The following is a 14,000-nucleotide window of genomic DNA, read 5'->3' on the forward strand; positions in this document are numbered from 1 at the left end:
TTAATAGAGGTCGAAACGTAAAGTAAATCGAATTTATACAATGTATTATATTTAACCACACTCGGTTAAGTACGAAATTTATGTTGAAATGTAGAACAACTTGAAATGTACATAAAATAAACACGAAATCTAATTCGTATGCAATGAGAATCAATCACGATCACACCACGTGCTTCCACCTATGACAGTGTGTGACAAAACCTCAAGGACTCAAAGCATGACGCTTTTCAAACAACGGGGACTCAAGAGACGAAAATTTCATTTTAGGGACTCGAGTTGACTGCGCCCCTAAAGCACATGTACGCAAATTGCATTTTACTCTATCTTTTATCATCAAAACTATATAAACAAGAAAACAAAATACATCTACCAAGATGAATAAATCATCAGCTTGTAAAACTATATTAAGTAAAAAGATACTTGGCATAGATCATCGGCTTTAAAAGCATTTAACAGAAAAATATACCAAGATAGATGGCCAACAACACTAGAGCCAATAGCAAGTAAAGAACCACGTACACACATACCTGCGGCTTTAAACATCATACATAATATAAGTATGTAACCACATGATTCACTCTCTCTCTCTCTCACTCTCCAATATATTTAGTCAGCACTGCGCATAAATGATTATGAGATTCGCATGGTTCTCTACTAAACACACCAATACACAAACACAACTCAAACCAAGTAGCTTGTAAAAGTTGTAATGACATAATTATTCAAACCATCTCCAAATTCCACTTTGATATTTCCCTTAACAGCATCTAAAATTAAGACAACCAAAGCTGAGAAACCGATTTACCATTTTGGCACGACTTCACACAATCCAACACGATCTCTTTCAACTGTTTTTCAACATCTTCCATAGGTTGGCATGCATCTATTATCTGTTACGAGATCACAAATCAATAGACGGTTTAGTTATACCAACATATGCATCAAACACGTGTCAGAAATGGTTTGAGAACCCCAAATTCAATTACTAAGGAAGTGTTTGACATTGCCTTTAGAAAATGAATATAATATAGAATAATCAGTATCAGATTATGAGATCCTGATTTTGTGTCTCAAAAACATGATTTTCAAACACAATGCCAAACACCCCATAAGTTGTGGTAAAACAAATGGCTTTAAAACAAATTTATTAGTTATCACCTTCCATGATGCATCACTAAGTTTCTTATAATACTGAGCAACGTTCTTCTGAAACTCCAGCTTCTCATATCTCTCACCTCCATAACCACCTCTTTCAGCAGCTTTCTACAAAATTCATCAATCGAGAAAATTATAAGATAACAGAAAGATACGATTAAAAAGTATAGTTACAAAACAAAGGAAAATTACTTCTGGAGGTATGTCAAGGTACACCACCAAATCAGGTGCCAGCAGTCCCACCTCTGGAGCCTGCACAACAATAGTCGTGTTTTCAAATATCACCAACAATTAAAAAAACTAACTGGATTAAAGCATGATTCTTACCTTACACCATTCAATATCTAAACCTTTGGCAGATGAAAAGGCAACCCCTGAATAAGAATATCGATCAACAATCAAAGAAGTACCACTTTTTAGCGTAGCCTCCATCAATGATCTGAACCAAAAAAAAAAAACTGATTATAACAGTTTCAAGGAATAAATTCAGTTTTGCGGTATAATGCAATTACATGAAGAAAAAGGCCTAACTAACCTTTTCTCCCAACGATTTGCACTAAAAAGAAGATGAATTGTGTGATCATCCAGCTGAGATTCATTAGAAAGATACGCTGAAATCATTTTCCCGACAGCAGTATCTCTATCTGGAAACCGCCATGATTCTACTGGATGCCCAAGACCATTTAAGTATGAGACAAGCCTACCGGACTGTGAGGTCTTCCCACTTCGATCCAAACCTTCTAGAACGATAAGAGCACCTCTTGCATCGCTGTGGTGATTGTTTTCCATGTGAACTCTTCTGGAAGCACACTTGTATGAAAACCGGAGATTTGATGACCTTTGTGCAGCTAAAGCTCCAAAATTTCTGCATATAAAGTTTTTGTTTAGCAAAAGCTGCAACGGTTATTAAAACGATTTACTTTTGAAAAAACTAAGAAAACTTGATAAAAGAATTTAGACAAATGATAAAACATAAAATTTTTGTGATTAAAGTGAAGTGAAAACTTAAAACATTTAGACCAAAAAACTCTCATCTACCGAGCAAACTTCAAACAGGTGCAAGACAAAAGATTCACCGTGTGGTTTAATTTCCTAGGTCTTTCACACAAAAAGTTGAATGATAATGGTATAAACAAGTTGGAAAATCAAAGTTGATTAAGGAGTAATATGATCCCAAAGTTCAGCTAAAATGTATTGTTGACCAAAATGATGCATAAACTATAAACTAAAAGAAATATCAACTTACAAAAGCTTAGATAGAGTGAAATGGCAAGCATGCATGTTCTCCAAACCCCACAACTGAATTTATATAAAAACATTTCATCTTCAGATAATTGAAAACTTTAGTTACACTTGTTAAACAAACACAAAGCAGCCATAAACGGTGCACAACATCCGGTATAAATGACGTTCCCTCATTCAATACTTAAGTTCAAGCAAAATTTACTACCGGTTAACTGACTAAATAAGATCTGTAGTTGCATCTTATTTTCTAACCCTAACATGTAAAAGATACCTAACTTTCTTTGTGACATTTTGTCAAACACCTGGTGGGTGTTATTCGTTCTACCAAATGACACAAAACACCGTGTTTGAACGACAAGATCAAAGAAAAGGGGACGGATTCCGGTGCTGTGAGATGCACTAATTGGAGAACAAACTTATTATTACGCATCGAATCAAAGGGAATACTCGCAGATCCAAAATTAACGAACTTAAACAAATTGACGAAAAGCGAAATAAGAACTGAAAATCAAAGACATATCTCATAGGATTCAACAGTAAGTAAGAAAAATCAAGTTAATGAATCCAATTACCTGAATCGAGTGAAATCAAAATATGAGAGCGCGAACCCTAAATAGAGAGAGAAAACAGCATACCACTTGTGAGAATTAACTACCCCGTGCGTTAGAAAAGACTTAAAGCAGAAGATTTGAATCTTTTTACGCGGTTGAATTTGGCGCCTAATTCTGTTTCTTTCGGACCTGCTAAGGTTAAGAAGAAAGGGGGTGGCGGGAGAGTTTTTAGATGAGAAAAAGAAGAGTGAACAAACAGGGCATGTCGATGGGCCAAAAGTAGACATGTTAAAATTGGGTCCAATATGCCAAAGGCCCAAAAAGAACTGTCAAAATAAATAAATGAAAATTTTTGAATTACTGACGAACCACTTAAGTATCATCATGTTACCGGTGGAGTCACCCGGTCATATCCATCTCCACTATACATTGTGAGAATCGAATCAAAGAGCTAATGGTCCTAAACTTTATCTCACCACTAAAATGTCACTACGCTATAATGTCATGGACAAAACCACCCTAAGTTAAGTTGATTGAACTTAATTGAGCTAATTTAAAGATATATAACCTAATTATAGAAATTACTTAAAAAATCATGGATAATTACTCATGTTTAAAACTAAATAAAAACATAAGTCTGTGTATAAACCCTGCAGAGCCTTCTTATTAGTTAATCTAGCCGCTAGTGATAATAATTCGTATGTAGTAGTCAAAGCTTCATCAATGGGTGTTAATTCACAATGGGGAGTCAATTGGTTAATTGGAAATTAGGGATTACATGCTTCCGCTTCTCGTTAGGGGTGAGCAGAAATCGGATTTTCCCGAAAAACACATAAGACATAACTTGTGTCTATGACATAATTATTTTACAAGTACATCATCACCATAACTTGTGTCCAACGGGTCATCCATAGCAATTGTTCAGCCTCAGGGGGACAGAGTTTTGTCTTTGGTAGATTAGTGTTTGCAATTCAGAAAGGGGTGGCAGCGTAGCTTTTTGTCCGTCTACCTTCTGTTTTGATGTAATTTGCCAAGTATGTTATTAAATAAAATTAAATTTATATAATATAATATAATATGCACGTATTAGATGCTAGCGATACACATATTTCAAATAGGAAACAACCAAAAATATTCATGGGCTCAGAGCCTCAGACATGAGATATATTTGGAAAAAGAAGAGTTGCAACTAGTTAATCCATACTGTTCGCTTTGTTTGTCTAGTTAAACCCATACTTATTATGATTATGGAAACTCCCAGCAAGAATTGGATCAATCTGAGCTTTGCATCATCCCTTAACAAATCTGCCATTTGCAGATAAAACATGTTGTTACATGTACAAAAAAAAAAAAAACTTACTGCAAGTCTGTATGCTTAGAATTAAGGAAACTTTGAGCGAAATTGTAGGAAGAAGTTGATCTTACATAAGACCACCCGTAGTGGTAAAATTTTTGGCGTTTTTCTCCCCAACACGCCCAAGCCCCACTCTCTTGGCGTTTTAGGGTGTTTTTTTTCAAAAAATCCTTCACGGCGTGCTTCAATCAACGCCTCTCTACAATATGCTTTGCCAATGAGATCATTCCAACTCAAATACCATTAATTTTAAATTAAAAAAAAAAACAAAAATATAATAATTGGGTAATAACTGATGGGGCATTATCCCACTACGCCCATTTGTGAAAAACGCCCATAATGCCCCTTTGCTGACTGGGATGACACGTGTCGCACAATGCCCATGGGTAGGGGCATTATTCGTGTGTACCACTACACATGGTCTAAGCATGGTTGGATGTAATCAAGAATCACATGTATTTAAAAGAGAAACTTAATTTAGGCATATATGAAACCCACTCGACTTCCTTGTTTTGCTAATGCCATGACATATAACCCACCCGGTAATGATGTTCATGTCATGGCATATATTCTCTTTAATCTTTCTTTTTGAGCAAAGATGGAAGCAAGTTTAACTTAATGTTCATGAAGATACTGATGTCTGAGTAAGGGAAACATAAATTCAGTACAGATTTTTTGAAGTTTATCTTCTGAATAACATTATTAATTTTATGCTTTAGATGGCTGATATCAATGAACTTAACAATGATGATTTGTTAAGTTATGAAGATGATGGAAGATTATCTGGTAGCGAAACAAAACCATATAGAAGAAGAAGAAGAATCATCAGTGCACGCAAAACATGTTGATGGCATATGAAGCCGGCCGGACAATCCTTATGTGGAGTGACCCAACATCTGTCCTTTAGAGGAGTGATGTGGGATTTGCCAACAAAATTACAGACTCAATCTTACGAAACGAACATGATATATCTAACATTAAACCCGAAATGCACACAAATAACCTCACTTTGGAAGTAGAAATGAACAAAAGGAAACGCTTTGAAATCCCATAAATTCTAATCTAAACATCGTAACAAAAGGAAAGGCTTTGAAATCCCATAATTTCTAATCTAAACATCGTAACGTCTTCAAATAATAAAAGAGATCATATCACCACAGGCTACTTCGACTTTTTTTAAAACTGGTACGAAACCTCAGCCTGTGTGATCTACTAAGATCTCAAACTTAACTAAAAGATTTATAATGTTTGGCATCAAGAATGATCTGCCTTAATCCCCCTATAGGCGACACCACCATCAAACAAACTCCCAATATAATGCATATCTGTAAACACAAAACTAGGGTCAGTGAACACAATTATCAAACATTAAAACGAATAATGTGTTTGGTGATGATATGGTTACATACCCAATTAATAATCCAGGATAAGCTCCCAACCTTTGGTTTATGGATTATAAGCCAACAGACGCAAGGTATCTGCATCATAAAGATCGAAGTTAGAAGCGTGTAAGTGAGTAACACATCAACATGGGTCGGGTCAGATTGACCTTAAACACTTTCGTCAAAAAAAAGTAACTACTTGATTGTAAAAGTTGAATTTTTTTTAATATCTAAATAAAATGTTGCTTACGAAATATGTTGTTGGGGCGAAGGCGAATCCTCCGAAGAATCCTAGAAGTCCACCAAAAAATGGGACACAAATGCCAAACATCATTGTAAATGCTGCAACCAGAGCAGTAGTTTAGTAAAATATAAGTTAAAATGATGAAAGAATCATTAAAATAAATTTTCACTTACCAACATATAGGTTCCTAGTGATGAAGCGAAGCATAAAAGTCGGTTTGAAGTTCATTTTCTTGACCAGCAGGGTTTCTATCATATCAAATACTGGCATTGCATAAACCTAGAAAACAAATTGATGCAAATTCAGATTAAAAAACAATCAAAGAAATGATTGGTAATGTGGTAAAAAATATAAAAAATGGTGAATCCAAAATATTATAAGTTAGTGAAAGTCGTCTGATTTGTACTGTAAAAAGATACTTGTTTTAATGTAGCGGAGATATAAAATCTTAACCTGATAGCTTCCGATAACATGAATCACCACAAACACATTTGCCGCTGCAATGAGCCACACGGGCTTTTCTAAAGAGATCAAGACATTATCCGAGACGCGGTTTCCATATGCCCAATACCCGGAAATGGCAACAGGGAAGTAGCATATGGCCACCACTATGTAGGCAACAACCACTCCTTTCCACATGGGTCCCTTTGAAGGCTTTTCTGGCGTTGAAGGAATGGTGGCTTGAATTTCCAACACTACATTGTGACCGGCGTACGCAAAAGCCATTGCACCCAGTCCATTAAAGAAGCTTAATACTGTCCCCGCTTGGGTAGTTTCTTTGTATCCTATGCTGTAATCGATGTCTGGTTGCACACCCCTGTCCACTGAAGCCACCCATGCGATTGTAGAGTAACTGCAACGTACAACTTGTGTCAATTTGCACATTTTTTGTAACATAGGGATGAGCTCGGTACCAACCCATTTAATTACTTACAACGTATAAATAGCGACTACTGTTATATATTGCGTGCACGCGTGTAACTGTGTAAAGTACCTGATGGACATAACTGCTGCAGCCAAAGAGATAATGGTGATGGAATTGAAGTTGGGGCAATGAGAAAGTAAAAAGTGGACAGAAGCGAAGATCATGATCCAGTAAGTGAGCCGAAGGCTAGTGCAGTCATCACAAAGCAATTCATGAACCTTCTTGAGTGATTGACCGCCAGTGACCATATACACGATGTCGCAACCAACTTCAACAATCAACTGCTGTGGAACTATTATAAACAGACCAAGTTTTTTCCCAAAAGCATGCTGGCCTAGCTCATGGTATCTGTCAAAGCGTTTTCCGGGTATGGTTTCATGCATCTCAACCATTTGCCATAATGTGTATACGGTTACAATCCATGATCCGAATAGTACCGTTAATCCAGGGCCCCTACAATTCAAGAATTTCAAATGGTTCATACATTATACATTTGGCTTAGTTTCCAAAGGGGATTAATTAAAGGGAGAACAACTGACCATCCAAGATGGGCTAGAGCATAAGGGAGACCAAGAACTCCGGCTCCAACCATGGCGGTAACGTTGTGGAATGCAGAGTACCACCATTTTGCATTCCTTGAGGAAGTGATGGGAAGCCATTCATCTATTTGTTTCTCTCTTTCAGTTCTGGTGTCAACCTGTTTATATGCATGAAAATCCATTAACACAAGTACATGATAAAAAACAAGTTAAATGTAGGGGTGTCAATGGTATGGTTTGGTAATTCCGGACCGAATCTAAGAACGTGTGCCCAATACTCGACGGGTATATGTCAGGTAATTACCCGTCAGGTATCAGTTAAACTTGTTAGTTTGTTAACATTATATTTTTTATATAACTTTATATTTGTAACAACTGCAACGAATTAATATATGATAAACTACAAACATATCATTATCCCAGTCAATGGTTTGAAATATGTAAAATTCATGATAATATAAATTCCAAAAGATAATAATGCCTCACATAACAAAAATTAATAAATGATATAATTGATGCATGTTTTAAAAGAAAAGTTTACTTTTCACGATATGAAACTACTAAAATAAACTACCACTAAACTATGATTAATGAATTGTTACATATTCCATACCCAAATACCCGTCTCGAATATTTCATGGGCTTGCCCATCAGTTTCGAGTTTGTGTTCGATTCCCATCGTTGGTAAACGAAGAACCAATAAGTATTAGTAGGGTTTCTAAGCGTCATTGAAAGGAAATAAAGGTTATATAATAAATGCATGGTAAATATATGAATTTCAAATTGGAGACGTAGACCGACTTTATTTAAAATTTAAAATAATATAATAACATTAACTCACAATAAATTTTAAAATAATAATAACTAATCATTAAAAACTTTTTAGGAATAACCAAAAAGTCACGAGTTTTTATTCTTTGATAATGAAGGTATTTTAATAAATTTGTACTAACATGCGAAAAGCAAAATTTAACCTAGGAAGCGTTTTAAGAATGTTATAAGAACATATCTAGCGGTTTGGGTGAATAATGTTCCTACCTTTGTGCGTTTTTCGTCATGTGGCAGTACAGTCAGTAATGGACATTATTGGGCGTTTTTTAAAAATGGATGTAGTGGAGATATGGACATTATATTAAAAAGAGGTGTTAAACAATTAAATAAAAAAAACATCCACAAAATGGGATTGGGCAAGCATAGGAAAGAATGCATGTGATTGGCCAAACCATTTGAAATTTGGCGTGATTTAAAAAACGCCAGAGGGGCTTTTTTTGAAAAAACATGCCCATGGGGGTGGAGATGGGGCGAGATCCGGCGTTATTAGGGGTATTTTTTGAAAAAATCACGCTCACTACGCATGTTATAAGTATTGCTATTTATTGAGCCTTAAAAGATTAGCATGAAGAATTGAATTCTTTAATGGGTTATAAATATTAATAGATTCAATATGTGTGGTTACGCCTATAAAAATATTTTTCATTTATTTAACATAATTATTTTATCCCATTCGCTTCATTAACCATCACGTCAAATACTAAATAATTTTGGTTTCATTCTCAACCCACAAATCAAAATAAACAGTATACTTTTTTCTTAAATAAAAATAAAATACTAAGAGCTACACATTTAATATTATATATCTAATTTAGAAAGAAAAACAAACAAAATTATTTTTTCCAGATTTAACAGAACAATATTAATTGTGTATTCAATCAATATTACCCGAAATATAAATATGTTTTCTTATAAACCCATGCCGATTAAGTCTGTGCCATTTTGGTACACAAACTTACAGATTACGCTCACTTTACCCCCTCTATAAAATAACAATAAAAATAACAAAAACAAATAATAAGTCACAAGCCCTCCTAGACTTTTGGAGAAGATTCGGATCTGATAACTGAACTGATGGCTTCATGAACAGACGTATAAATTTAAATCATAAAAATCGAGCAACAAATACAGATCTCGTGCAATGGCTATCAGTTAATCATAACCGATTATAACTAATTACGTTTTCTAAATCACAAGCATCAATATATTTTTGTAAGTAAACGTTGCCGAGGTTCAAACCCCTAACATCCCACCCTTTAACTCCAATGACTATTGTGAATCAGGGGCGGATCTAGCTTTATTTATCGGATTCCTAGGAACCACACGGTTTGAAATTTTTAGTGATAACCTACACAGACTGTATAGATTTTTTTAGTGAAAACCTGTATAGGAACCCATCGAAAAAGATTCCTGAGTCCGCTAGTGTTGCCAATGGACCCACCCCCACCCCCACACAGATCAATTGATCAATCAAAATAAACGTAAATTCAATACCATCACACAAAGGATAAAAACAGAAAACATAAAACACAAAAATTAAGATAATAAAGAAGCGAACCTTGTCGCCGTTAGTGTTGTTGTTGTCGACGTAATATTGATCAGGTTGAGCTTGGGTTCCCATAATGGCTGCAGGAAATAGTGAGGCTGGGATGGAGTGGTGAAGAATGGAAAGAGTGTTTGAGGAGAAAATAGGGAGGAGTATGTGGTATTTATAAACAATTAAAGTGGAGGGTGGTAACAGTTAAGCCGTTGAGATTAGATTTCACAGAGATGGTATGAGGAATGGAATGGTGTGATTTCGATTTGGGTTGACTTGTAGGATCATATTATGTGCATTGAATCGGTAAATTAGGATACAATTGCGATAACTTCGCAATAATTATATTATTATTATTATTACTTTACCTTTTTAAATTTTTAGATGATGATAAGTTATCATCTAAGTTTATTTAGATTGATGTATTATCATCTAGATTTGTAAATTTATTTAAACTGGTGTAATTATCATATAAATTGTAATCTTTTTAATAAATGTATTTAACATATTGCTAAAGATATAGAATTATAGATGGTAGAATAGTTAAAAGTATAAAAAAGACAAAATACATAGGAGTGTAATAAGCAGTGACTAAATCAACTGCGAAAGCGTCTAACATGCAAAATTTATTTAATAATAATAATAATTCAATACACGTGTTTAAATGGAAATTACGAATGCAGACCAGAGGTTTCAAAAATACCTTTTTGGTCCAAAATAGTTCTATTTGCACTTATTTGGTTATTTTTGATAAGCGACATTACGTATACGATACATGATGTAGTTTTTGTTAAGCCCCTTTGAATTCTTTTCTCTATTTTCCTATAAATACATCAACTCGGCAGTTATACAATAAATTCCTATAAATACATCAACCCGGCAATTATACAATAAATAATAGTAGATAAGAGATAAAGGTTGAGATACGTATTAGGCAAATAAGGGATACATGAAATAACTAGGCATTTGAATGGATGGGGTGTTTGTCGACTTTGTAGGGATTGCATGTCCCATCGTGGTGAGTTTTCGGTCGGTAGTGGTTGGTGTTTACCTTGGCCGTTATTGGTGTTGACAGTCAACATGTTGTCTTGAGTGTTTATGTAACGCGGGTGGTTCGGATCAAACACCTTTAGATCGTTGTTGAATGGAAACATGATGGTAGTGGGTTGTGAGAGATGATATTTGTGTGAAATTTAGGTAGTGAGAGTGATATGTTGTGTGTAAAAATATATCATTGAGTAAGGGGCTGTTTGACAACTTCTGAATGGGTAAGTGCTGAACCAGTAAGATGTCTGAATCATTAAGTGTTGAATCAGTAAGATGTCTGAACCATTTTGAGCCATATAATGTTTAACCGTCCAGAGGCAAATGTTTGACCGATTCAGATAAGAGGTTTTAACCATTCAGACTCAGTATAATGCTTAATCATTCAGTGGCAAGTGTCTGAATCATTAGACATCTGCTCGCGAAACAAACAGTCTGAACCATTAAGTGTTGAACCAGTAAGAGGTCTGAACCATTAAAAGCCTCATTAAGAGCTAAACAAACAACCCCTTAGTTAGTGTGTGTGTGTGTAGGGCTAGGTTCATTAGTGAACCACTCCCTTAATTATGAACACTAGTGAACTAATTGTAGCCCTTGACTAAATACACAAGTGTATACATAAGTGTAAATCAATGGCCATGATTTGATGACGAAAATACACCTTACAATTTGATGATATAAATCAATGGTCAAGATTTATACACTCAGATGGATGGGGTTAGCGATATAGCCTTACAGACATAACAAGAGAATATGCTGTGTATTTTAAAACATTTTTTTTTAAAGAATCGCTGTCAAATTGCCATGTTCAAGGGCACCATCAAAAACACCCTTTATTTATCACTATTGCAATCACGGATAAGAGTATGTGTAATGGAGCGCTACATAGCACCATCTCTCAGTATAAAGCCTTATGGCGCCCCTGAACACCATTACAGGGGGTGCTATGGGGGTGGAAAATCTTTGAGACGCGATAGACATAACGGCGTGAACATTTACATAATCTTCCCCCGCCCACACACACACATATATACATACATATGTATGTATAATTAAAGGGGTTATATAGCCCCCTTACCACTACACCCTCTTGTGATATAAAGCCCCATAAAGCCCATCTCTTACGCATTTCGCCACTTGTCGCATACGCCCCCAAAGGGGCTTTATGACTACACATCGCCTAAGCAATAGCGTGCATGAAATTGTAGGGAAGCGACGCTATTGAGGAAAAAAAGTGAGATGGGGGTAGGGGGTAAGCGATATATTATGTCACACCCCAACCGATGACGGAAATATCGGGGCACGGCACTAGGCGAACCAGATTGCTCAAGAGAATCCATAACAACTATTAAATGGCAATATTTAAAGGGTTAATTGTCTCATACCAATCAACAAAGATTCCACAAATAATTATTACAGATAGTGTGTCTCAAAAGCAAAACAAGTCCGACAACCTAGATTTCTATTAGTGGAGTTTCTAGACTGCCTATCTTGATTTCCATCATAGCATAACATCAACCTGTCACATACGTTAAAATAAAGTCAATACATAAAATGTAATGGTGAGTACACAAGTTTGAATAGCATATAGTAGTAAAGCGTTTACGCATAACCAGCATGTAACACGTAACGGGCGGAGCATGTAACTATCAAGCAATGACTACACTTAACCACGAGACTGCGTTGTAGAGTATGCGCGACACATGTCCAGCGGACACGTGAAGTAAAGAGTGATCCCTAGCAACCCCTGTTCGCGACTGGTGCTGAGTCCAAACTATAGTACTATCGTTGCTAGAGGCGGTATAGTGTAACACTGTATAGCATAGTACAAGCATTCAAAGTACACGTATAGCATGCGGGAACGGTTAGCGTTAAAAGTGTTTGCGTTGTGTGTTGTTGTGTTTTGATAGCGAACGTATGCAACACCCAAAAGTGTGTGAAATGAAAATGGGTTCGAGTATACTCACAGTATGTTCGTAGATGTTAAACATACACTATATTGTATTGAAGGGAGCGCGTTAGAGTTAGCCTGAGCATAGAATAGTAGCGTAAGCATTGAACAGTGCGTAAACAGAGGGTCGAATGGCAGTGTGTTCGGATGGTGATCCGAACGAATGGGGATAACCCATCCGAACGGATGGTCATCTGGTCGGATGGTCATCCGAGCGGATGACCATTCGAACGGATGTCCATTCGAATGAGTGTGTGTGTTTTGTAAAATTGTTAAAGTTCAAAGTTTTGTTAAAAACGTTTAAGTACTGAAAGTTATAAGGGGGCAGGCCATCTGGTCGGATGGTCATCCGAAAGGATGGCCATTCGATCAGATGGTCCGTTGTTTGAAATTTGATAAAATTTTCTAAGTAACGAGTTTTGCGTTAACGGAGATGGCATGACGACGTGTCAAACAATGGAAACATACCAAGATTCAGTTCATTTGATCGGATGGGAACCACCCCATTCGATCAGACTCACTGTTCATGTTGAAGTTTCATGTCTGACCCGTTAATCGGTCCATCTCTTTGGTGGAAATCCGTTTTCAAACTGGCTCTCGACTAAAGAACGAGTAGAGAGTCTAAATGAGTCCGGGTTCCATCAGTTTTGAGTAGAAAAGTGAAGAAGAGTTTGAAAGTAGTTGAAAAATGTTGAAATCTTATTGAGTTTTAAGTTAAAAAGTGTGGAAATCCTTTAGATCTGTACCAATATTTATGAGATGATGTCACACAACAGTTTGCAGAAGCAACCGAGTGAAAACCACCTTCAAGGAGTCCAAATAAGGTGATTTCGAGAAGAAAACTAGTGTTTGTGTGTGATTTTGATGGAGAAGATGATGTAGATGTGTTTAGAGATGAAAGTTGTACAAGATTTGAGAAGAAATACTTATGAAATAGCCTTGAATCGTGAAAAAAAGTGGCTGAGAGTGACTTGAGTGCGGGTGGTCGAATGGAGACGTCAAATCAGTGAAAGGGATGTGTACGGATAGTATTTATAGGCGTGAGAGAGAGAGTTTAAGTCGGTGGAGAAAGGTGCGCTAGGTCGGATTGTCACACCCCAACCAATGGCGGAAACATCGGGCCGTGGCACTGAGCGAAACAGATTGTCCAGAAGTTTCCATAACAATTATATTTATCAGTTACTTAAAACAACATGTCCCATACCATGTCATAAAAGATAGTACAATTATTACAGACAAAAT

At 36.1% G+C, this 14,000-nt stretch overlaps 2 protein-coding genes across 4 annotated transcripts; both read right to left on the reverse strand.

The window, feature by feature from the left end:
- Positions 1-463: 463 nt before the first annotated feature.
- On the reverse strand, positions 464-3,195 carry LOC110904106 (thymidylate kinase). 3 transcript variants are annotated; one of them, XM_022149925.2, is made up of 7 exons: positions 3,036-3,195; positions 2,402-2,454; positions 1,691-2,020; positions 1,483-1,594; positions 1,348-1,407; positions 1,159-1,263; positions 464-890 (listed from the first exon to the last, which is right to left on the reverse strand). In XM_022149925.2, the coding sequence occupies exons 2-7, from the start codon at positions 2,434-2,436 to the stop codon at positions 774-776; spliced, it is 759 nt and encodes a 252-aa protein (XP_022005617.1). In that variant the 5' UTR covers positions 2,437-2,454; positions 3,036-3,195; the 3' UTR covers positions 464-773. The 3 variants fall into 3 exon arrangements, with proteins under 3 accessions (XP_022005617.1, XP_022005616.1, XP_022005618.1); XM_022149924.2 differs by having other exon boundaries at positions 2,973-3,151; XM_022149926.2 differs by lacking the exon at positions 2,402-2,454 and having other exon boundaries at positions 3,036-3,171.
- Positions 3,196-5,294: 2,099 nt separating this feature from the next.
- On the reverse strand, positions 5,295-9,922 carry LOC110904107 (lysine histidine transporter 2). Its single transcript, XM_022149927.2, has 8 exons — positions 9,785-9,922; positions 7,396-7,553; positions 6,926-7,309; positions 6,385-6,784; positions 6,105-6,210; positions 5,938-6,029; positions 5,715-5,783; positions 5,295-5,630 (listed from the first exon to the last, which is right to left on the reverse strand). The coding sequence occupies exons 1-8, from the start codon at positions 9,845-9,847 to the stop codon at positions 5,532-5,534; spliced, it is 1,371 nt and encodes a 456-aa protein (XP_022005619.1). The 5' UTR covers positions 9,848-9,922; the 3' UTR covers positions 5,295-5,531.
- Positions 9,923-14,000: the final 4,078 nt, after the last annotated feature.

This window comes from Helianthus annuus, chromosome 14, assembly GCF_002127325.2.
Source record: "Helianthus annuus cultivar XRQ/B chromosome 14, HanXRQr2.0-SUNRISE, whole genome shotgun sequence".
NCBI classification, from domain to species: domain Eukaryota; kingdom Viridiplantae; phylum Streptophyta; class Magnoliopsida; order Asterales; family Asteraceae; genus Helianthus; species Helianthus annuus.

Excerpts from the sequence above, each read along its gene's own strand:
- LOC110904106 (XM_022149925.2), bottom strand. The coding sequence starts at position 2,436 with ATGCATGCTTGCCATTTCACTCTATCTAAGCTTTT. Across the intron at positions 1,264-1,347 it reads ACCTTGACATACCTCCAGAA|AAAGCTGCTGAAAGAGGTGG; the intron begins GTAATTTTCCTT and ends TGAATTTTGTAG. Across the intron at positions 891-1,158 it reads TTAGTGATGCATCATGGAAG|ATAATAGATGCATGCCAACC; the intron begins GTGATAACTAAT and ends ATCTCGTAACAG.
- LOC110904107 (XM_022149927.2), bottom strand. The coding sequence starts at position 9,847 with ATGGGAACCCAAGCTCAACCTGATCAATATTACGTCGACAACAACAAC. Across the intron at positions 6,211-6,384 it reads ATGTTATCGGAAGCTATCAG|GTTTATGCAATGCCAGTATT; the intron begins GTTAAGATTTTA and ends TTTGTTTTCTAG. Across the intron at positions 5,631-5,714 it reads TATCCTGGATTATTAATTGG|ATATGCATTATATTGGGAGT; the intron begins GTATGTAACCAT and ends TTGTGTTTACAG.